Source organism: Pangasianodon hypophthalmus, chromosome 21, assembly GCF_027358585.1.
Source record: "Pangasianodon hypophthalmus isolate fPanHyp1 chromosome 21, fPanHyp1.pri, whole genome shotgun sequence".
Classification (NCBI taxonomy): domain Eukaryota; kingdom Metazoa; phylum Chordata; class Actinopteri; order Siluriformes; family Pangasiidae; genus Pangasianodon; species Pangasianodon hypophthalmus.
In genome coordinates, this window is record NC_069730.1 from 14,979,207 (window position 1) to 15,003,399 (window position 24,193).

The window sequence follows — 24,193 nt, forward strand, 5'->3', positions numbered from 1 at the left end:
TTATTGACATGAACATTTATTCACAGGGCAGATGCTTTTATCCAATGTGACTTACAGTTCAAGCATACAGCTGTGCTGGCCAGGGTTAAGGACCTTGCTCAAAGCCCCATGGCATCTCTGGGATTTGAACTCAGAACCTTCCAATCAACACATCAGGAAGGTTATTTCCTAAACACCCACTGTGCAACCCTTTTATAGTTACTGCTCAGGAGCTGAAACATGGGCTAAACATGTCGGAAAGACTATCTATACTTTAATATTAATCAATCAATCAAAACACATGAAAAATATACAAACAATCAGAGTGATATATTTTTCTCAAATATTATCATACAGAATTACTTTTCCAGCAGACACCACTGGAAGTCAATCTAAAAACCAGCAGTCTGTGAGTGGATTTCTTGAGACTGTTCCTGCACGTGTTGTATAGTTAACAGCAGACATTGTTTCCATCACCATGACAGGACTAGTCGGAGTTGCTCTCGTCGCTGTCCGAGTACGCCCCCAGCAGGCTGAGAGAGGAACCATTCCGAACTGTAGGTGTTTGGCTGCTGCTTGCAGTGGCAGCTGCTTTGGCAGGATTTGCATCTGAATGGAGTGGGGAAAAGGGGGAGAAGAAAAGGGAAGAAAAGGGAAAGGGAGGGGGAAAAAGAAAAAAAAAAAAGAAAAAAAAAAAAGACAGTGGCATAAATTAAGAGTCATTTTCAAATGCCTCACAACAGTGAGGTATATATTTAAAGCAGTGGTTTTCAAAGTGTGGAATGGTGACAGCCATGGATTTGTGAAACATACCCTGTGGGCTGTTGAGTTTATTTTTGGCTACGCTGGTGGAAATCACAACCCATCATTATAAAAGCTGTAATTTATATTAGTGAGTTCTTATAGTTATTATCCTGTTTGACTGGTCACTTGAATTGAATGGGTTTAATCCAAACCTCAGTAATTCAAAAATAAGTAGACCTAGAAATAATGTCAATTTAGACCTAATGTGTTCTGTCAGTGGAAAGTTCAAGAATAAACATGCTCTATGGTTACAGTGCATAGCCAGAATATTACTATACAAATTTAAATAATTGAATAGTCGGATTAGGTTAAATAAAAAAAAAAAAAAAAAAATCTGTGCCAATGGGATCCATTTTTAAAAGACCCTAGTTTAATTCACTTAAAATTGATATCATTAGTGGCAGAATTTCAGAAATTAAACACAAAATATATTTAAAAAAAAAAACTACTTGCAAAATTTTCTCTCTTAAATAGGTGCTTTGAGATACAAATTCTGTACCTAATGATCTCACGTCCTCCAAAAATACATAAAAAAAAGCTGCAAACACTTTTCAATCCAGACTTTTAATAAACGACCCTGACAGAATCTACATAGATATCTACAGACTGAGCCATTTTGACCAGGGTAAAGTGTTTAAAGTGGAATGTGTGTACGACTCCTCTCTCCATGTGCCATATTATAGTTTAAACAGGAAAGGTTCAACCCAGAAAATACATTTTAAGAATAAAATCCTTCTTCATATATATATTTTAACTCTTATATGGCCAAAATTTTGTGGACACCTGACCGTCACACAAACATGTGGTTCTTCCCCAAACTGTTGCCACAAAGTTGGAAGCACACAATTGAACAGAATGTCTTTGTATACTGTAGCTTTAAGATTTCTCTTCATTGGAGCTAAGAGGCTCAAACCTGTTCCAGGAGGACAGTGCCCCTGTGTACCGAGCTCCATGAAGACACGGTTTGCCAAGGAGTGTGGGAACTCGAGTGTCCTGCACAGAGCCCTGACCTCGACCCCACTGAACACCTTTAGGATGAACTGGAACGCGGACTGCACCCCAGACCTCCTCGCCCAACATCAGTGCCTGATCTATAATGCTCTTGTGACTGAATAAGCACAAATTCCCACAGCCACGCTCCAAAATCTAGTGGAAAGCCTTCTCAGAAGAGCGGAGGTTATTATAACAGTAAAGGGGGACTAAAGCTGAAATGGGATGCTCAACAACACATATGGGTCTGATGGTCAGGTGTCCGCATACTTTTGACCATATAATGTATCAAGACAGCACATTTTCCCTGTACAAAATAGTTATTAGAGAGAACAGTTGTTAGGTCCTCCTGCTTTGGTGGTAATAATTATAATAATAATAAGAAGAAGAAGAAGAAGAAGAAACCACAAGACATTAACTTTACGTGGAACTACAGTTTTACGTCTACCATAGTTTTCCTCAAAATTTCATGTATTTGACAAACAATTTATCTGCTAAAGTGAAAAAAAAAAAGGTTTTTAAGACTATACCAGTCTGAGTTCCAGCTGCAGGCTGCTGTGCTGTAACTGTTGCTGCAGGCTTCTTCCTCACTACTAGTGACCCCAGTGCACTTCTTCCTCCCAACCCGCCCACGCTCTTTTCCCAGCTCTCCACTTTCTGACGCTTTACTCCAGACGAAGTGGCACCCTGAGGAGACAGAAGAAAGGTGCGTAATGACATGACTCAAAGAGAGAAATTGAATGCTGGCTCAAAAACACATTTTCCACTCAAATGATAACATATTGGTACCGAAGTGAAAGGTTAAGTCAGCAGGAGGCCAGTAATTTGAAATATAATGTAGATGAAATAAAACATGACCAGGCATGCTGTTACAGGAAAATAATCAACAATGCAGTGGTGTGACACGGCCCAACATTATATAACAGCACATCCAGAAGTATTAGTTAGTTAGTTAATTAATGTTAGCACTTATTAACAGTCAGCATCTATTAACAGTCATTCCCACAAAAGCCTTTTTCTTCAAACTGAGAGAAAAAAATAACTTATTGACTGTTACAAAGCACTGACGAGACTCCTTCCATAAATGTCATTACAGAAAGCTTTGCTACAACAAAATTTTCTTTGTTAAATTTGCAGCCTGTTTATTATTAGGCTTTGGTTATGTGGAGCATCCACCATACAAATCCCTCTGAATCAGTTTATACAGCACTATTGAGTAGCGTTTGAGATAAAGACTCTGCCAAACAGAAGGCAGCAAAAGGACAGCTATCATCTAAGGTCCCTTATGTTGGATAAATGTGGTAAAGAAAATCCAATCATTTGTGAGACAGTAAATAAGTACAAATGTTTCTAGGCCACTTTAGTGTTATTATTTTGAAGGTTATTTTAATGGCTTATGTTATTGTAGTGGTTAAAACCACGTTATTCACTGAAGCTATTGTGAAGTGAAAATAACTACAAGTGCGTTAGGAATTAGAGTTTAGGAATTAGCCTGGCCTCTGTACCTTTGCATCCGTTTCTTGGTGTGTAGTCAGGATGTCTGTGGGGTTCTCAGCAGCGTGTCTTTTCTGCTGCCCTTTTCCGTTTTCTTGCTCCTGATCAGAGTCAGAGTCAGAGTCAGAGTCCCTCAGCCTTTTCACCAGCGCCCTCTCCAGCATTTCTCTAAAGGGGAGAATGTGAGAGAGACAGAGAGAGATCATTTATGGTTGATATATTGATAGTAGATATCACAAGAACAAGTATATCTATAGAGTTTATCTATATGTATATCTAATCTACATACTTGGTTTCTCTCTCATCCTCCTCCTGCTCTTTCTCCTTCTGTCTCTTCTCCAGCTCCCTGTACTGCTGAAGCATGGATTCGAAGTCCACCTGAGCCTGCCGCTGATTCAGCTCCTTCAGCTCCTGCAGGTTCTCCAAAACTTCCATCTCCAGCTTCGAGTCCCGGGTGCGGTTCTCCAAAACCTGAGGGGGAGACACCAGAGCATTCAGGCAGCTGAAAAATCTTTAAATATAAATTTTGGAAAAATCTGAAAACCAGAAGGAACTACTGGCAGGAGCACCTAGTGGCAGAGGCATAAAAATATATATTAGAGTGAATACTTATTTATTTGAGACACATCTTTGATTGAAGTATTCTGGATCAGTTCTAAGTCCAGGACTTGAGTGGAATTGTTAGCAGAAGTGCCACTCATATCTATTATAATAGAATCTGGAGCACTGTAGGAAATACTGGATTTGAAGGACTACTTGCAAAATTTTTTAATAGAAATGATGAGACACACTGCCAGGTGCATTATTCAACATTACCTTCATAGGATTATTTAACTCCTCCTCCTCTCTCTCCCTCTGGATTTTCTTCTCCTCCTCTTCGATCAGCTTCTCAGCTTGAAAGTTTCGTGTCGCACCATGTTCCATAGCGTAATCAGTGTTTTCCGGGTCGGTCTGTTTTAGAAGAGAAGAGAAGAGAATAAAAGCATAAAGACATTGCATAATCTCTCAAGTGGACCAAAAGCATTCATCAGTCTAATGATATATTAGCTGCACAAATAACAAAGACTACAGTAGTGACAGGCAAGATATACAGATCAGAATAATAAATAAGTTACCTTAAATGTGATTTCTGCCAGACATCTTGTGCATTTAATATAAAAACGAAAGATGGGCAGCCCCAGATACAGCTCATTCTGTACCGTCTCTTTGCGAGCATTAAACTTCTTCCCTTTGTATATGTACTCTCCACATGTCTTACACCTGAAAGAAACATGTCATTTAAGAGTATAATCATCTCTACACACAACAACAACATAAAAAACACTAGTGTCAGTGCAGTATATTAATACAGACAGATGCAGTAGCATGAACGTATAGCAAGACACCTACCTCATGTTAAACGGGGCCATCAATCTAACCACATACTGACGATCTTTAGGGAGTTTCAGTTTAGGGATTTTGGATGGATCAAAATCCGGGGGATAGTATTTCTACAAAAAAAAGGAAAATAATAGTGATGATGATGTGGCAGTTAAACTGTTCAGAAATGTAAACAATATGTTAAGTACAGTTTTCACTTTTTTCTAACCAAGACCAATTAGTTAAAGGAACGACGTGCATATTAATTTTTGTAATTAACACTTAATCTTCAATGGCGTCCAAAATCTATTTAGTAAAAAATATTTTCAGTTGATATTTTTTAGGTTCAGTCTTCTTTCATCGATATGTTGGTCTATTTTCACTTTGGTTCACATTTTCCTACATTACCCATAATGCCTTTACTTTAACTTAAAAAGTGCGATGCAGCAGCACTTTAGTCCTTCAGTCTGCTCAAACAGATCAGCTTCCAAATCTTCAACTTTAATGCTAACACCTCCACTGTGTTTGCATCTTAAAGATTACTAACTAGCCAAGCAGATTCTTTGCTGTATCTCTCTTCACCATAGCTGCATTGCATTCTGGGATTTTGAGCCCAACATGTGCTGTCTCCACTATTTTTACTAATACTATGCTCTTTTTTTTTTTTTTTTTTACAATGAAACCTGCCCATTATCAATTACGTTTGAGATCATTTAATATTTTTTCTGCTATTAAACATCACTCTAACTGCACTAGCCATGTCTCCCTGTGACGTCACCACGGGGCACAACCTCTGACTTCTCACAGGAATATCTCGAATACAGCACCAACTACCAACTTAGCAGCAGAATCACTAAACATTCACAAATAATTCATTATAAACATATTTAATGTGTTTCAGGGTGGAGTTTTACCTTGCTAGCTAGCTACACGACTTCGGTAGCTAATTGGCTAACTTAATGTCAAGCTAACAAGTTAAAAAAATATATTTAAATAATAAAAGCTTGTTCTAGGTTTAGCAGCCAAAAATGGAGATTTTCAACAAAACAAGGAAAATATAATTAAAATATAAAAATATAAAGTTACTTACGTTTAAGACTTTTCTTTCCGACATGTTTAGCTAGCAGAAACACGAACACAAGCAATAATAAAGCTTCTGACTTGGACAGTCTCAAATCGCTGTCTACTCCCTACATAGGTGTATATATCTCAGAGTATGATATAATAGCTTCTACGTTCTATGAAGTGTACTAAAATCTGCAATAAGGAGATTTGGGATTCAGCCTCACTTCCGTCTCATTCTTACTCGTCTGCAGATGTTATTTGTAACGACTACAATTTGGTCATTACTGCCGCCTGTAGGCGGACAAGAGAATAGCAAGATGTATGCTTATGCATGTTCTTTTACACTCTATAAGTAATTCTCTATTATTCCTACACTATGTGGCCAAAAGTTTTCGGACACCTGACCATCACACCCCAATCTGTTCTTGAAAATCCCATTCCAAATCCATGGACATTAATATGGACTTGGTTCCATCTTTGCTGTTATAATAACCTCCACTCTTCTGTGAAGGCTTTCAACTAGATTTTGTAATGTGGCTTTGGGGATTTGTGCTCATACAGTCACAAGAGCATTAATGAGGTCAGACACTGATGTTGGGTGAGGAGGTCTGAGGTGCAGTCGGTGTTCCAGTTCATCCCAAAGGTGTTCAGTGGGGTTGAGGTCAGGGCTCTGTGCAGGACACTTGAGTTCTTCCACTTCATCCTTAGAAAACCATGTCTTCATGGAGCTTGTTTTATGCACAGGGGCATTGTCATGCTGGAACAGGTTTGGGCCTCTTAGTTCCAGTGAATGGAAATCTTATGAGGTGTCCACATACTTCTGGCCATATAGCGTATGATTAGGATTCATTTATCAGTCGCATCAGTTATCAGTTATCAACCTCCCTTTAAATTTAGAATTTATAATCTTAGATAGAATGGAAGGAAAGTCTATTGAAAATGACCAATTGTAATAAAAATAAAAATAAAAAAATAAAAATAAAAAATAAGAGATTTAATTTTCCAGGATTTAAGTATTATAATTAGATGAAATTAGATGAAGTGTGTGTACTGTATTTTTTATATTTTTGTACTATATTTATATGTTAATAACAAACAAATGCCAGTCTATAAGTAACGTGTAATGTTTCATGACCAATATATTTATGGACTCTATAATAATGTTGAGATTTTGAAAAAAAAAAAAAAGTTAATGTCAGTCACTCATGACCATCTTTGATGCGTCCTCTTGTTAAAAGCTGAAATATTATCAAAACACTGAAAAATGAAGTCTGGATGTGTTATGTCCATATTGCATGAAGAGAGCAATAAATATTCATGAATATATATTTTAAAAAAAATATTTTAAATATATATTTTAAAAAAAATGTAAATATATATTCATTAATTTTTCAGTGTTTTGATAATATTTCAGCTCTCTGAATATTATATTCAGAGTATTATATCAGCAGTGTAATAATGTGCAGTGTAATAAATGCAATGCATGGAATAAACTCTTTTCAAAACCTCTTTATTCATTCATAGTCTACCTGTACTAAAATGTGAGGATTTATTTATTTATTTATTGCATAAATATTTGAGATCATCACCTACAGAATAGGATAAGGGGTATAGCACTGGCAGGATCATGTGGGCTATACCTCTAGCAGTATTGAAAAGAGCTGGGGGATAGATGGGAGAGGCTGCTCTCTGTGTATGATGTGTTTAAATCCTCTACATTATAGCTCAGTGCCTCAATGTCTCAGCGCGCAGCTCCACATCCGCGCGCCTTTCCCTCCTACCACACACACGCGCACACACACACACACACACCTCTGTTTCTGCGAAATAACATCCTCGACAAAAGTATGCATCTGTTCTTGCCTGCCACAAATGGGTGCCGGTGCATTTTAAAGCACGGATAAGGACCAAAAAAAAAAAAGTTCATGCGTAAAATTACGCACTCCACTTTGCTGCGTCCATCTGGAGACCTCGGCGTGGATTTAGTCAAAACCAGAGCTGCGCAACTCGGCCGGGATCAAAACATTTCAAATCAATCATTATCCAAGATAAATGAATGTGGTTTGGGCTTTGGAGTGGCAGCCGGATCATGTAAAAGCTGAAGGACGGGGACATGAGGACAGCTGTGATGGTCAGAGTTTACAGGTGAGTTAAACTTGCACTCATTTGCTTTATCCAAATTAAGTTCAGACTCAATTACACAAGTCTAGGATGTCTAAATGTGCTATGTGCTACAAGGTTTGTCTTTCAAGGTACTGGGTGAAAAATCACTGTAACTGATTTTTTTAATTAAAAGTTTATTTAGTTATTTGGTGTGAACTTTGTGCATGAAAATGTGCAAGTTTTTTATGTGAAACTTTTCTTCCTCTATTATGGCTTTAACCCACAAAGAGGAAAACTACATTAATATTAACAAATGCAGCTAAAAAAGATATAAAAAAGAATAAAATGGAGCATTAACTAGCCCCAAAATGTTAGGCACTGGAAAAGAGAGACACGTTTTACTTCTTTTTTTCAGTTTTTTCGTGGGAAAAACAGTCACCGTTGTGCGCACGCATTTTTGATATACGAAAATTATCCGCTCCATAATCCACTTTTTCCATCTCCAAATCTTTGCAATGTACAGGGTGTCCCAAAAGTCTCCATACATAAGGAGACTATGTAGGCTACATATACCAGCAGCACGTCAGTTGTGCCTTCGGACAGTGGATGTTCGGACAGTGGATGACAGTGGATGTTCGGACAGTGGATGTTCGTGGTTCGTGGATCCACGTCTTGGATTGGTTCAACGAAGTATGAAAAATTTTGGAAGACATTTTGCTAAAAAGTGTTAATTTCCCCTATGTATGGAGACTTTTGGGACACCCTGTGCTTTATCTTACAATAGAAATAGTTCTGTACATCATAGACACACTGTCTGCACATTTTTACATCTAAAACTTAGTATTTGCTATAAAACATGATCTTGGTGGCGGCATAGTATTTTTTTTAAACTAGCCCAATCTGACAACTACATTAACTGTCCTGGGCTGAGTTTCCCCAAAATCAATGACCACAAAGATTACTGAATCATAGAGTGAGCATCATATTGAACACTCTGTCCCCTAGTTCAGACGATCTTTGGGTCAAAGCAATGCTTTTGGGAAACTCAGCCCTGTCCTGGCTCTGCTCCTCCCGTGAGTAAGGGGCAGCGTGATTCCTGCCCCAATGGGCGACTATTAGCGCTTGTCGCAGTTCCCATCTTTGCATTAATAACTTAGTGGAACTAAATTTGGCAGTGAGAACACAACATCTAGAAAGACACCTAAATCAATGGAACACTAGTATATCTGATTTTATAGTATGTATGTAAAATAGCAAAAAAAAAAACAAAACAAAAAAAAAATCACTGATCATTCAAAAGACGTAATTAGTATTTCAACTGAATTTAATGTGTATGGAGAACATTTTGAAGATTTTGAAGATTCATTTGCTGAACAGCTGATATAAATGGTGGAGCTCTTCTCCACCTGCCCCTATGGATGAGCTGCCACTGCCTAGTGTGCTTTTTTTTTTACCAGAATCTGACCTCTATAGAAAACCTTTTACTGGTGAGATTAGCTCCCTTACTATTTTAGGGACATTCTTTCATTTAGTGTAGCTCAGACTCAAGAACAACAAAGTGTCAAGAACAACAAGTCACAGACCTGACAGACCTCAATACTGAATATTAAGTTCAGGCATCTGGTTGACATTTTCATAGCAAAACTATAGTGCAGCTGTCGCACAACTAATATGCTTCATGAAGGAAACATAGAGAGAAAGATAGTACAGATGAAGATCAAGTCAAACAGATTAAGGGAAGTGGGGCAAACTTCACACACGGCATTCGCAAAATCAGAGAGGGATCAGTAACTAATGCACGAAAATCCCCTAACTAAGCAGGCACCGATTTTCTCAAAATAGAAGGATTTGGAGATTTTAAAATGTTTAACAGTCATAGCATTGCCGCAGCAGGTCCACTCAAGTACACGCACACCCAGAGCTGAAACTTTTTTCTTCTCATACAATCAGTTATTCAGTATATGTTGTATACTGACTGAAATTCTGTTATAAATTTACTGGCTTATTTGGTTAAAGCTTTATTATACTGTATATCACAACGGTTTATAAACCACAAGTATAATCATATCTAAAATTCAAATGTAGAATATTTGGACTCTAGGGGATCATTACAAGCTGTAAAGACAAAAAGCACTTTATCCACAGGTTTTGTAGCCTGTGCATTAAAAATCTGCTTGGTTGTGAAGTGTAATGCAGAGATGGCTGCTGTTCTTAATCTCTTAACCAAGGTGCTCATCTGTCCTACTTTCTGGGAGACGTTTGGATGTTGGTTGTTTATGCTGGTCTCTGGGTGAAGTCTATAATAGTTTCCATTATTTCCATTGTGTTAATTGCAGAATGAATCTCCCAATGTTAAATATAACACATTCATGCCTAGTTAAGTAAAATCAAGTATGTAATATCCATAATGTCAGATACAACACTGGTGCGCCTACTGCCCACTAAACTGACCAGGCTTATATAATAGTATTAGGAATTAATCACTTTAAAAAGAAAATGAGTTGAAATCTGATGGAGTTTGGAGGACTAGTAGGAAAATGGCGAGTAGGCAGAGGAACAGAAAGGTCAGTGTAGTTCTTTTCACTCTCAGTGATGTGGCTCTTACTCATACTCTTACTCTTACCTGCTCTACCTATTTGTACGTAATGCACTAATGCACTCTATAAACCATTTTCAATAAAAGGGGAAAAAAGCTTCCAGGAACCCATTGTTGGGGAACATCTGTATGGTAGGAATTAGGTCAGCATGTTTGAGAGAAAAGATTTGGTTTATTAAGCTTAAGATTAATAAGAAATGAACCACTTTCTATAAGGAACCCATTCAAGTGAAGTAATGAGTCATTTTGAACTGTATAATTAACCCTCTGAGAAGGACAGTGTTAACGGCAAAGCAAAGCCACTCTGTAGAAAAATAAAGGTAAATACTTTAGACCACCTGGCATTCTGGGAAAATATCTACAAAGCGCCTTACTATATAGCTACAGTTACACTACTGTGACTATATAACACTACAGTAATAACTATATGTGAAAAGCATTTAGCAACAGAACCTTGGCTGGCTATGTTGTTTTCTTAGGCAATGTGAGGTAATGTTAGCTTAGCTAGGTATCTAATGTTGGCTAGCTAGTCTGATATTAAACAGATAACACATATAACTCACTTTCTTCTTGATTTTTGTTCTGTGGTATTCAGGACTGTGACATATTGATTCTGTCACTGCCGTGACTGTCACTTATTGCTTATTTTAGCAGTGTCTTATTATGTTATCTTTCATTTTAGCATTTTCTTATTGTCTAAATTGATTGTTCATTTTAGCAAGTTTTTTATTGTGCATTTAGGGGCAAAGCACCCAGTAGGCACAGTATTCTTATTGTATATTGTCTTCTTCTTCTTATTATTATTTGACATGGAAGACTACGGCAGAATATTACAGTTTGTATATTTTCAGACTCAGCTAGCTACACTGAAGTTTTGGTGTATGCCTTTCAAGCAGCACTCTAGCACCAAGTTCAGTGAATAATTCAGTGAGGTTAATTTCTGCTGTATTGAAATTTCAGCCATTTTGATTTTTTGGACAGTTCAAGACTATGGACAGTTCGTCCATAGTGTGCAAACAAATTTGAAGTCACCAAAAAAGTGAGGGCATTTGTCTGCAATGATTTTACGTATTTACACCAAATTTGGCAAATATGTTTTTGTTTAGCAACATGATCTGAACAAGCGTTGCCTTCATTGCAACTTGCTACAGAAAACAAGAAGTGAGGCAATATTTCAGCAATGGATTGATATATTGCTGTCAAATTTACTACATCATGGGAACACATGCTTATAGTCTCAATGGCTTCTGGTCTTCCTCCATCATTAAGAGGTGGGGTCAGAAAGTGCTTGGCCCCTTAATTGCTGCTTGCAGCTATATTTTGATGTGTTATGTTTGCTCTTAGGTGAACTGAAATGATTGGTTTGTTACAAATAATTTTTAACAGATACTTTTGTTAGGTTTTTTTGGCTCCTTTAATTAAATGGACCATTTGAGTGGGTGACTGTGGATGGGAATAGATATGATGATGTCATGGACTGAGGACCATGGGAGTTGTAGTCTGCAAATTTGGGAGATGCAGATGCAGAATGATCTACTTCAGTTTCAGATATTCACTGATTACATCATTGTTATATGAAGCAAACAAACTCCCCATTTAAAGAGTCTAAATGTAACTTAAACAATCCTCTATCAAGCAATCTGTAAAGCAACATCTCTCTTTCTTCTTTCTGACACATTCTCAGACGGGAGTAAATTCCACAGGACAATCAGGATGAAAAGATGGCGACCATACTGCTACCAGCGGGTTCTGATGGCTTGTGCCCTTTCACTCTCGAGTCCCTTTTGGGCATTGAGCACAGGATTGCAGAAGAGCAGGCCAAGAACTCCAAGGATTCCCCAGAGTCTTCTGCGAAAGCAGATCATCCCAAAGCCCAAGCAGACCTGGAAGCAGGGAAGGTGCTTCCTCGAATCTTCGGTGACATTCCTGCAGGACTGGTAGGGGTCCCACTGGAAGACATTGACCCTTTTTACTTCAACAATCAAAAGGTGAGTTAAATTAGCAATCATAAAATTCTCCATTACTGTTATTGGTTTCACATTTTTAATGAAACTTTGCTAGCTAAACTGTTTTTGTGTCTTTTTTGGTAGACCTTTATAGTGCTAAATAAGGGGAAGGCCATCTTCCGCTTCAATGCCACATCGGCCCTGTACATATTTAGCCCATTTCACATCATCAGAAGAATCGCCATAAGGATACTAGTCCATTCATATCCTTTTCCTGCAATTTATGTTTATTAATATGAATATTAAATTGTTAATGGGTAACAGAATGTAAAAATGGACTTGACTTTATGCATTTGCACATACAGGTATATGTGCATTTCAGAAATATTATGATTAGATTTTTTTTTGAAAATTTAAAACAACAAAGTCATTATGTTTCAACACAGAACTCACAAAGCTTGTTTTTACTTTACAAACCACCTAAGGTAACAAAACTGAACTCCCTACATTCAGAGTAAAAAAAATTATGTAACTAACTGCTGGCATTATAAACCAAAAATTAAAATGAGTAAAGAAATATAAATCTAAGGAAGTGAAAGCATGTTCTATAGTGTATTATATTACTATATTATTCCTATATGACCTCTTTATTAGCGTTCCTCATTTTTTGTACAATAGAATGGAGCAAAGGTCAAAGGTTCATTCATAATTTTGTGACATAAGACTGAGGATGCACAACAGTAGGTCTACACATTTTTTTTTTTTTATTGTTTAGCAATAACAGAAGGAGGGGAATTGATGAAACTGAGTTAAGCTTAATTAGGTAGTATAGGAAGCTTGAAATCATAGTCTAAACCATGAAAATAGCAGTTTTTCATACTATAGGTCAGACAAAGTGAGGACTTTATTGTGAAAAATATTATCTGGTTTATTCATATAAAGCCAGTTTATAAGCCTCTTCATTTTTTCCTGAACATGCACATCCTGAACTTTCAAAATCTATTTTTTCGACCCATCCTGTGCTAATACACATTCTCATCTCTCTGCACAGATGGAGGCTTTGCAGCTTTGTACTTCTGTGAGGACAGGACACCAGACAGGTCAAATGAGTCCTCAAATCCCACTGGCTCAAAGATTTCTCCTGAGTTTAGGTCAAGACAGGAAATTTATTGCTGCTTAAACCTGTAATTTGATCACGCCAAAGGTCTGACACAAGGTCAAATACCCCAAAATGAAGAGCTGGGTCAAATGAAATTATATCACTTCCTGCTGCTATTATAATTGTATGATAAACAACTTAACAAGTTACAGTTTTCTTCTTCCTTAACTTTTCTCTACATTGTTTAGTCTGTTCATTATGTGTACAATTTTGACCAACTGTTTCTTTATGGCCATGTCGGACCCTGCGCAATGGACCAAGTATCTGGAGTGAGTATTTATATTTTCTGTTTCATATTTGAGATTGGGACTTAATTCAATGGTAAGATAAATTACAAAAAAAAAAAAAAAAAAAAAAAAAAGTCACATGGCTGGGAAAGGATGCATCCATGAATATCTGAGTATGTACTTCATAATAAATAGTCAGCTGTGTGTTTTTGCAGTAATAAAAACTTTTTAGTTTTTAGTAAGATAGATTGCAAACATTTGCGGTATGTTACAGATTTATGGTTTTCAACAACATAATCCTGACAATGTCAGATATATCAGTAAGATTAAGAGCACAAGTAATGCAGTGGGTAATTAGAGTAAGTAAAAATGTTATATTTTGATTAAAATGTTATTTGTAATGTTAAACTGAGTTTTCATCAATGGGATGCTCTGCATGGATGATCCTGTTTCGGTAAGATGCTTTTTCACTGCATTGTGTGCTACAACTGGAATGCTGCCCTAGAATGAAACCTCTGTTTGTTCGTTTGCTGTCATGCCACTAAACATTGTGGTCACCACCTTCACTTATTAACGATATCTCATTAAAGGATTACGCTATCAGCTGAAAGAGTCAATCAGTAAAGGACCTTCTAACATAATTTACATGCATTAATGCATTTATTCAAAATGAATCAATCAAGTGAATGAATCAAGTGAATCAACATAGCATTCAAACAGTGTTAATCTCAGTCATTTTAGTGACCAAAAAAAGGTATCAACTTGTTTTGTGCTTGCAACAAATGGGTGAATGTAGGTTGTTAGGGTTTTTTGAATAATTCACTTTCAGGCAAGACTCTACAAATAGAAACGTAATATGTAATATGTCTTCTCTTAAACTGTAGTAATAACAGTATCAAAACTCAAACAAAAATTATTTCACAGTTTGTTTCATGTCCACTGCATTGTCTGAAACTTAAAAAAGCCTTTATGCTCCACCCACCCATGTGCCCTTATGATATACATGCCAATATCCTTCGTACATCTTATAAACCACACTTACTAGGGTGGAAACATACAAAGTCCCATTGTATTCTTAAAACTGTTTTTCTTAAAATGATTTTCTTATTTTAATATTTTTCTATACTCAGAATGAAAAATATCTTTCTAGATGACCTGCATTCATGAAATCATGTTGTTCATTCCTATTCCTGTTCGTATTTAGAAGTATATTACAGAGGGATTTTCCAAAATGATGATTATTATTGGATTATTATCATTTATTGGATTTATGTAATATTGCATATTGAAAAAAAGTAACCTGTGCTGTTTTCTTTGTTAAACAATAAAGAAATTATTTTCCAACAAACTGAACATTGATCAGACAAACAGACTCATTTGCATAAATAAATCTTTTAAAAAAAGCAGTTAATTGGCAAAGATTGATTGTGATATCCATTTTTAATCACACTCTCTTGTAGTGTCTTGCCTTAAGAAATGCATGTGCTTGCTGTTCAGCTGGTGAGAATGAAATAATATGAATAATTTCCAGTGCTGAAGATTTCCAACAGATTAATACGGTTGCTCTATTCACTGCTTACTCCTATAGATATAGTCTAACATGCATTGACCATTAATGAATATGTGCATGCAGATGAGGTGGAAGAGAATGTGACTGGGCATGCAGCATGCTGATATGCCAGAACCCAACATCCCTCCTTTCACCTTCCAAATTACTAGGATCTAATTACAGATATGTTTAATGCATGCTTTAGATCATAAAAACGGCTCTGAACCTTTAAAAAAGAAGGAATTTATCTTAATAAGAATGTAATATTCTACTTCAGAGTGATACACTAGAAGTGTTTTTATGTGAAAATTGTCATATTGCAAAATTAATATATGACAGGAATGGCAGATATAGAATAAAATGTCCCCTGAAACAAACTGTCAAGGAATTCATTAAAAAATAAATAAATAAATAAATTTGTCAGCAAAATTAGAATGGAAACATGTTAATATGCTAGTCATTTCAGTCTGGTCTGCTGTTTACTTTACTCACCACGTTTTGTCAGCTCATAAAATTTCAGTATCAATGTCTACCTTATGTCTTCCTCCATCTTGCCTTATTTATGCTCAGATATACATTCACTGGCATTTATACGTTTGAGTCGCTCATTAAGATCTTGGCGAGAGGATTCTGTATTGGACCCTTCACGTTCCTCAGAGACCCATGGAACTGGTTGGACTTCAGTGTCATTATTATGGCGTAAGTATTTCTCATGTTATATACTGTATATAAAGTTCATATTTGCTTATAAATCTCCAAATAATTGTGTATCCTATCGAGAATGGTTCAGGTTTAACTGAACCATTTGGAAGGGTGGTGCCATAAAAGAGAGCATCGAATCTGAAAAGCTGGTGATAATAACAGTCTGATGCTGTGTCGTAAAAGTCATTTCTGTCAGTGGTGCTGAAATATGTGACCTACACAAAATGGGGCAGCAGCATGCAAGAATAATTCCCAAAAAAGAAAAACTGAAAAGAATAAGAAAAACAGCCTGAAATGAAAGAGTGAGTGATAGTTAACTGAGAGGTAGATAATAGCAACACTGAGAGACATAATGTTATTTTGTTAGAGAGAGAAAATTGAGACTGAAAAAATGAGAGTGAGAGAATTTGAGGAAAGAAAGAGAGGGAGAGAGAGAGAGAGATAGTGCAGGTAGCCAGTGAGCCATTTTTCAGATGACCTACATATGCAGCATTAGAGCTTGACCAAATTAGAGATGTGGATTAGCTGCCAGGAGAGAAGAGAGACACTGAATGACAGAAAAAGAGTGTACAAAAGAGACAGTCTTAGAAAATAATAGATCTTTTCAATAATTACAGCCACTTTATTACTATAAAAAACCTTTTGAGCTTTTGGAATTTTGAGAGAATTATTGTTTATTAAGAACTTTAGATATGCGATTTATTTTGCCAATTCCTGGTGTGCAGTGGTGATAGTGGAGTTGGTGCTACATATATGTATGTCATCAGCATAGCAGTCAAAGCTAATGCCATTGTCATAAAGAGTGGTGGTCCAAGAGCTGACCCCTGAGGTACCTCTTACTGGTGCAGTGAACAATCTGTGTGACTGTCACGCTGTTCCAATCATTTGGGTGAAAGGTAGGAAAGAAGCATGTTTTATAGTATTAAAAGCTGCACTAAGATCAGTCTTATGTGTGTTAAGAGCCCCAGCATGGACACCATTTTCAAAAGAAGATACTCAGTAATATAGTATGAGGAACAGAAAAAAATAGTACTAATCTGTACCTTCCTTGTTGCTGGGGTGGTACCTTTAATATCTATATTTTTCACCTGTAAATGTGGATATAGTGTACCATTAACAAATAATTTAAGGTGCATAAATGGACTTTAGTTTAGTATTTAGGGTAAAGGTAAAGGTAAACACTTGAGGGTACCACCCCAACTTCAAGTAAAGGTACAGTTTAGTACTCTTTTTTCTGAGAGTGAGGAAAAAGATATACTGATGTAATATTTTCTTGAGGAAATGCTTGAATGGTGCAGCTACCACATTTTTCCTCACTTTAGCTAAGAAGGAAAGGTAAATATTAGCTCTGGAGTTAGTGAGGTAGGTTTCACTGAGCCTGTTTTGCACTTAGATTGGCCATACCATTGTTTATTATTGCAATGAGGATGGGAGCTAGCTCTGATCCACATCTGATTCCCACTCTGTGTAGATATGTGACAGAGTTTGTGGATCTTGGCAATGTCTCAGCATTACGAACATTCAGAGTCCTGCGAGCCCTTAAAACCATATCTGTCATTCCAGGTAAGAGCCCTTACATGCCACTGAGAGAATCACATAATGTACATATACTATACACAGCAAGCATTGCTCCGAAAGTGGATGTGGATAAGGTTAGATATGATCTTAGGGTGATACAAACTGAATACACATTCACCAACCATTGTATTAGGAACAACTGTTTGTTCATGCAATTATTCATTCAGTCAATCAATGGCAGCAGTGCAATGCATAAAATCAGGCAGATACAGGTCAAGAGCTTCAATTAATGTTCACATCAAACATCAGAATGGTGATCTCAGTGACTTTGGATGTGGTATGGTTGTTGGACAGACAGGCTGATTTAAGTGTTTCAGAAATTGCTGATCTTCTGGGATTTTCATGCATAGCAGTCTCTAGAGTTTACACAGAATGAGCTAAAAACAAAACACATCCTGTGAGCAGAGGGTCTGCAGGTTGAAACACCTTGTTGATGAGAGAGATCAGAGGAGAATGACCAGACTGGTCTGAGCTGACAGGAAGTCTATAGAAACTCCAATAACCGCTCTTGACAACCGCGCTGAGCAGAAAAGCATCTCAGAATGCACAAAAAAAGGTGTTGAGGAGGAAGCACCTCATATTTCCTTATTTTGAGTCATCACAGACATAAATGTAATCAGTTCATTTCGTCAGATTCCGGTTGTCAAAATGTCTACGTTGCACCTGTGCCATAGTCGTGATTGAGTGATACTTGTGATTGAGATATGTGCAGTTCATTTTCCAAGACCACCAGACATGTCAACTATTTAATTACATTATCTGTTTTACTATAAAATTGAAATAAATGGTCTGAGTTAGCAGTACATCCATCACCATGTTAAGTTCACATACATGTTGTTGCATTGTGCCTGTCCAGGTCTGAAGACCATTGTGGGAGCTCTGATCCAGTCAGTAAGGAAGCTAGCAGACGTGATGATCCTGACTGTCTTCTGCCTTAGTGTCTTTGCTCTGATTGGTCTCCAGCTTTTCATGGGTCTCCTACGGCAGAAATGTGTCCGCAGCACTGCTCACTGTGTAAACTCCACCTACCCAGGAAATGGAAGCTTTTTCTGTAACAACAAGACCTGGCACTCCATAAAGGACTTCATTAGCAGTGAAGGTACAGTGAAGCTGTAAGGTTCTGCTATAGGACTTCACCGGACAGGCTTATTTGATTTCAGTGAAATGTTATGCCATGTGTATTCAGAGATAATATAATGGTTTTAAGCGATATGTTTGCATATAGTAATTTAGGTTGAAATCTGTGATAATGAGATAATCTTCTCATCATGATAATCATGACAATAATGTCACGGAAGACATATTACATGAAAATCTTTTTTCTTGGCATTAAATGCGCCATGCACTTTCTCCTCAGAAAACTTCTACAAAATTGAAGGAGCCAAGGACGCCTTAATATGTGGATATAGCAGTGATGCTGGGTATGTGAGAACTTCACTTTTTTAAGTCAACGAAACTGTCCGCATCAAAGATTTGGTGAAACATGTCACTTAACTGATCATCCCTGTTCTGTTTAATTTTACCCCGGGTATTGGTATTAGCATTTTTTTGTTCGTTTTCTATTTCAGTCAGCTGTGTCTTGCATCATCATTTACATTAGATTAGGTTGATAGTATAGAAAATCCATCTTTAAATGTTGGCTTCATGTACAGTTCATACTCCCTTTAAAACACAGTAAGTGGTGTTTTTAGTTAAATCCTCTCCATTAGACATACCAAACATACTCATAAGCCACCACATTTCATATGATACACCTGTTTAAAACCTTCACCTACATATATACACATTCACGTTAATGACCATCGCCAAAAAACAGATTCATCAAACAGATCGTAAATTATGAAACAAACAGCATTCAAGTGATGAGAGCAACAGTGGGTGTTTTTTTAAATGGATAATCCCATAAATCCCAGTGCCTCTCAAATAAGTCTGTGCTGCCAGAGCTAATTCAATACTCATCTGTGTTAAAATACTGTATGTACTGTTAAAAATCTGACTCTGTTTGAACAGAACCAGAAGCAGAAAGTATGTTGAAGAAAAGTCATTTTGGAGGTTTACACAGAAAGCTGTCATTTATGGTCTGGAAAATGTATATCTATGCTCTAAAACAAAAAAATCGGATTTTAGGATCAGTTAAAATAAAAGGGTTTAATCTCTACAAGGAAAACAGCCATTATATCTGTTGATAAAAAAGAAAGAAGGAAGGAAGGCAAGAAAGAAAGAAAATAACAGATGTACATCAAATTATCTTACCAGCATAAGGAAAAGAAAAGCATGTCCAGGATGTGCATAACATATTGCACATAGAAGTAATGTGAACTGTGTGTGTTATCATTCTCTTCTCACGCATGCTTGTGGGGCTGGAATCTGGGGTCAAATTTTTCAACCCTAGACAGCATTATCTCAGAGCTCATAGCCACTGCTGTGTGGAGCACTTGCCCTCTAAACTCACATCTGGTCCTGCTAAGCTCTTAGGTTTGTTAATGGCTGCCATCTAGCATTACATTGGGGATTATGGTTACTGTTCATTTCTCTCTCTCTCTCTCTCGCTCTCACATGCATACACAAACACATTTCTCACTCTTTCACTTTGTGTTTCTTGTTCACTGTGCCTCTTGACCTTATATAAAGTTGAAGTGTCTTAGTAAGGGGTTGGGCCACCACAAGCCACCAGAACAAATTCAAGTCTCTGGAACTTTACTTTTCTTCCAAATGATATTCACTACATTTTAATGGTGGTGGTGGAGATGCTGTCTAATGTCTCTCCAAAATCTCCAATAGGTTTTCATTTGGGTTGAGATCTGGCAATTATAAAGGTAATAGCATATGATTTGCATCATTTTCTTCCTCATCAAACCATTCAGTGAGCTCTTGTGCCCTTTTGGTGGAGGTAAGGTCATGCTGGAAGAGACCATTCCCATAAATGTTTCATCATAGGATAAAAGTGTCAGTCAGAAGAACTTTGTATATATTTGCAGTGACGTTTACCTCTAAAGGGATGAGTGGACTTGAACCATGAGAGCAAAATGCCCCACACCCCCCAACAGCATAACAGCATAGCATGTGTTCTTCTTTAAATTGTCTACAAATTCAATGTCCACTCATCCTGATGTGACATTTGCTTTCAAAAGTGCATTAACATGTTGCTGAGTTAGTACTGGATGAACAGGAAATTCTCTTTCTTGTCTTTCATGTTCAGCTATTAAATAAAACCACTTTTTATGAATACACCATCTTCATGAATACAGTGTGTGATGTACAACACATCCCAAAAATGTGTGCCCATATACAAAATAATGTTTGTATTTTGGAAATAAAATGATGCACTTCATTGTCAAGATTTTATTTGAAGTCCTGACAAGTTATTCAGTTATTTGTCAGGACTTTAAATTAAATCTTGACAAATAAGTGCATCGTTATCTTTAAAAATATTATTCAGTAACGTCTATGAATTATTCAGTTTATATACTAAAACTAGCAGGAAATGTCTATAGTTGTAGATGAGTCCTGAGAATTCAAACAGCAGTCATAACCAATGAATAGTCTTCATTTTTTCTATACATTTTTTATTTTAATCACATTTTTGATATATTGATATGTCCAACCAATTGCCCTTGTGGATAAATCAAGTTTATTCAATCCAGTTCATTTCAGATTTGAACCAGCTATCAGCACTGGCACTGACTCACACAGGAATCAAAAAGTGTTCACTCAGAAGTGGACATGTAAATTGCATGAAATTATTCAGTGCAATCAGAGAATCAAAAGCACTTCTCGTTTGACTTTGACGCATACATACACACACTACTATGGAGAGGCTGCTCCCAAGAGGCACTTTGCCACAGTGCCTGCTGGCCACTGCCTCCAGGTCACTGTTACTATAGAGACTCTGAGTATGTCCGACTGCATAGCAACCCTGGACAGAGCAGAGCTTTGCTAATGCATAGATTTTAGACCTAATTTTCTCATTGTCTTCACTGACCTGACTGAAGCAATGTCTGTTTTTTGTCCAAATTTTTGTTTATACTGTAACATCCTAACCAGTTCCTTGTGTATCTGTATCATCTGTATCGCTAAAAGATTTATCGTCATCTGTATACTGAGGCTGTGCCCTCTCCAGCTGTTTATAGTTCCATTACTAAATGATCCCTTCCTCACACTCTACCCTCAACCTTACCTGTGACTTAAACTTAATGCTGCCATGGTAACAGAGAGATGGGATGATGAGGGCATTGGGTTGAGGGAAAATGTTAAACTGCAACTAGATACTCATCTAACTTATCATAATCCCCTTTAAACCTTAATACCTACCCTTGCTGATGTCTTGTGGGGCCTACGTAGTTTAAGGATTTCTCTGATAATATGATAACATATAACCATTTCAGTAACCACTTTGGGTCTGGGTCATGGATCTGGAACCTATCCTGGGAACACGAGGCACAATAAGGAGAATTCACCTCAAATGGGATGCCAGTCCATTGCAGGGCAGCATGATCATTCACACCTGTGGGCAATTTATCTTAGTCAATCCACCTCAGCATGTTTTTGACAGTGGGAAGAAACAGGAAAACCTGGAGGAAACTCACACAAACACAGGGGAAAGTGTGTAAAACAGACAATAATCCAAGCCCAGAATCAAACAAGGAACCCTGGAGCTGTGAGTTGGCAATGCTTCACACTATACCATTCCTCCTAACTTTTAGCCAATACCAACTGCCAGCTACTAGCTATTTCTGCCGTATTGTATGACAGCTACTAGCCTGGGAGGACAAGGTTAGCATGTGCTTTCTCCAAGACATGAAAAGCCAGCAGTTATCAAACTGTTGCTTGTACATGAGCTCACACACAACAGAAATTGGCTAGTAACCTTCTGATTGACAGAGTGAGAGTAAGTGAGAGTAATGGCATTTTTCCCACTCAGAAAGCAGTGCTAATTATACTCTCCTGGGCTCCTGGCCATGGATGGCTGTGTCCTTGTCAAGATTCAAACTTGTGAGGTCCCAATGACAAAATGAGTCAGTAGCTGGTGTAATTTTTATCCTGGATTACTCAATGGTCTTTCATGTGTATAGACAACATTAATGAGCATTTGGTTTTTTTCTTTAGTGATTGATTATCCAGTACAGTATCATTTCTTTGATACTGGTTATTGGTTATCATGATGGTTATTTTGAGAGTGTGTAACTGTGTCCTGCCTCACTTTTGCCATACAGAAAGTGTCCTGAGGGGTTCGAGTGTTTGAAGATGGGGAGAAACCCAAACTATGGCTACACGAGTTTTGACAGTTTTGGCTGGGCCTTCCTTGCGCTCTTTAGACTAATGACACAAGACTACTGGGAAAACCTCTACCACCAGGTAGCCTGTTTTTTTATGCTGAGTGGAATAGATATGAAGCCACTATGGTTGAAAATTAAAGTCATCCATGTTTATGTTTCTTCTTCTGGCAGACACTACGTTCAGCTGGTAAGACCTACATGATCTTCTTCGTGCTGGTAATCTTCCTGGGCTCGTTCTACTTGGTAAACCTGATTCTGGCTGTGGTGGCCATGGCATATGAGGAGCAGAACCAGGCCACCATTGCTGAGGCTTGGCAAAAAGAGAGAGAATTCCAGCTGGCCATGGAGCAACTTCACAGAGAGCAGAGGGTATTATGCACAGTTTGTATATAAATGTTTATATGTAAACTATTTAGTGTGCAACCATGAGTCTGATTAGGCTCATTTTAGTTAACAGTCATGCATCGCTTTGGTCTTTAAATGAAAATTTTATTCACCATATAAAGATGACACTGGATGCACTTGGTCTTTGAATCTGATTATGAAAAATCATGTCAGTGGCATATAGAAGAAATGTGAAATAGTAATTTTTGAATGCTTCCAACCAGGCATTAGGAAAGCGAAGCAAGGAAGCTGAACTGAGTCCATTCCAAGAGATGTCTCCATCACCATTTAGTCGCAAGGAGTCCAGAGAGCATCGATCCAGATCCAGATCCAGATCCTATAGAACCATGTCAGAGGAAGCAGAAGATGATCCTCCTGATGAGAAGGTAGGATTTCTGAAGACTTCTGCCAGTCCTGCCAGTCCTATTAAGGCAGTCCCAACACTCAGCTCTTCCCCATTCTCCGTCTTTTCCTGTAGTTTGTGCACCCACTCCTAGCCACACTCTCCTCCCATCCTTTGAGCACACGGCGGGGCAGCAATAGCAGTGTGTTCACTTTCCATCTGCGCAAAAACTCTGAGGCTGATGATCACACCAGTGTCCTCTATGAGGGACGGAGTCGAGCGGGATCCACAGCGATACCATGGCACAAGCGCCGCACAAGCAGCATTAGGAGCCACTGCTCTCAAGTTGTTAAACCCAGCTTTGCCATCAATGGCCGGCTTGAACTTTTGCCGGACCAGAAGAGAATTGGTGGCATCAGCCCACACACACCTACCTTGTTTCCTGCACACAGCATGGGAAAGGTCAAAGAGGTCAGATGGACAGCACTATTAAATTGCACTACACACTATTTGGACTATTTTTTGAAAAGAGTTAATATGATTTTGGGCTATAAAGATAACCTCATTGAAACAAGTCATATTCTTTTGTGAATGCAAAACATGTGTATCTTAAGAATACACCATGTCTCTGGTGACTAA

At 37.6% G+C, this 24,193-nt stretch overlaps 2 protein-coding genes across 4 annotated transcripts in view; one reads left to right on the plus strand and one right to left on the minus strand.

The window, feature by feature from the left end:
• Positions 1-18,911, minus strand: yju2 (YJU2 splicing factor homolog). Of its 2 annotated transcripts, XM_053227691.1 has the most exons (9): positions 18,902-18,911; positions 5,717-5,753; positions 4,657-4,757; positions 4,383-4,527; positions 4,084-4,218; positions 3,557-3,738; positions 3,279-3,435; positions 2,304-2,460; positions 1-588 (listed from the first exon to the last, which is right to left on the minus strand). In XM_053227691.1, exons 2-9 carry the CDS (start codon positions 5,738-5,740, stop codon positions 467-469), a joined length of 1,023 nt encoding a protein of 340 aa, XP_053083666.1. In that variant the 5' UTR covers positions 5,741-5,753; positions 18,902-18,911; the 3' UTR covers positions 1-466. The 2 variants fall into 2 exon arrangements, with proteins under 2 accessions (XP_053083666.1, XP_026781332.1); XM_026925531.3 differs by lacking the exon at positions 18,902-18,911 and having other exon boundaries at positions 5,717-5,949.
• Positions 11,915-24,193, plus strand: part of scn12aa (sodium channel, voltage gated, type XII, alpha a) — a 26,639-nt gene continuing 14,360 nt past the window's right edge. The window contains exons 1-11 of one of the 2 annotated variants that reach the window (XM_053227689.1): positions 11,915-12,378; positions 12,481-12,599; positions 13,675-13,764; positions 15,842-15,970; positions 17,445-17,536; positions 18,408-18,650; positions 18,909-18,972; positions 22,765-22,906; positions 22,999-23,196; positions 23,436-23,597; positions 23,690-24,025. In XM_053227689.1, the coding sequence (XP_053083664.1) occupies positions 12,112-12,378; positions 12,481-12,599; positions 13,675-13,764; positions 15,842-15,970; positions 17,445-17,536; positions 18,408-18,650; positions 18,909-18,972; positions 22,765-22,906; positions 22,999-23,196; positions 23,436-23,597; positions 23,690-24,025 (1,842 nt within the window). In that variant the 5' untranslated portion in view covers positions 11,915-12,111. Of the gene's footprint in view, positions 12,379-12,480; positions 12,600-13,674; positions 13,765-15,841; positions 15,971-17,444; positions 17,537-18,407; positions 18,651-18,908; positions 18,973-21,850; positions 22,209-22,764; positions 22,907-22,998; positions 23,197-23,435; positions 23,598-23,689; positions 24,026-24,193 lie in introns of those variants that run through there. The other variant, XM_026925382.3, reaches the window with a different exon arrangement.

Coding starts and splice junctions, on each gene's coding strand:
- yju2 (XM_053227691.1), bottom strand. CDS start 5,740: ATGTCGGAAAGAAAAGTCTTAAAC. Junction 4,758..5,716: donor CGGAAAGAAAAGTCTTAAAC/GTAAGTAACTTT, acceptor TTTTTTTTGTAG/AAATACTATCCCCCGGATTT. Junction 3,739..4,083: donor AGTTAAATAATCCTATGAAG/GTAATGTTGAAT, acceptor TCTCCCCCTCAG/GTTTTGGAGAACCGCACCCG.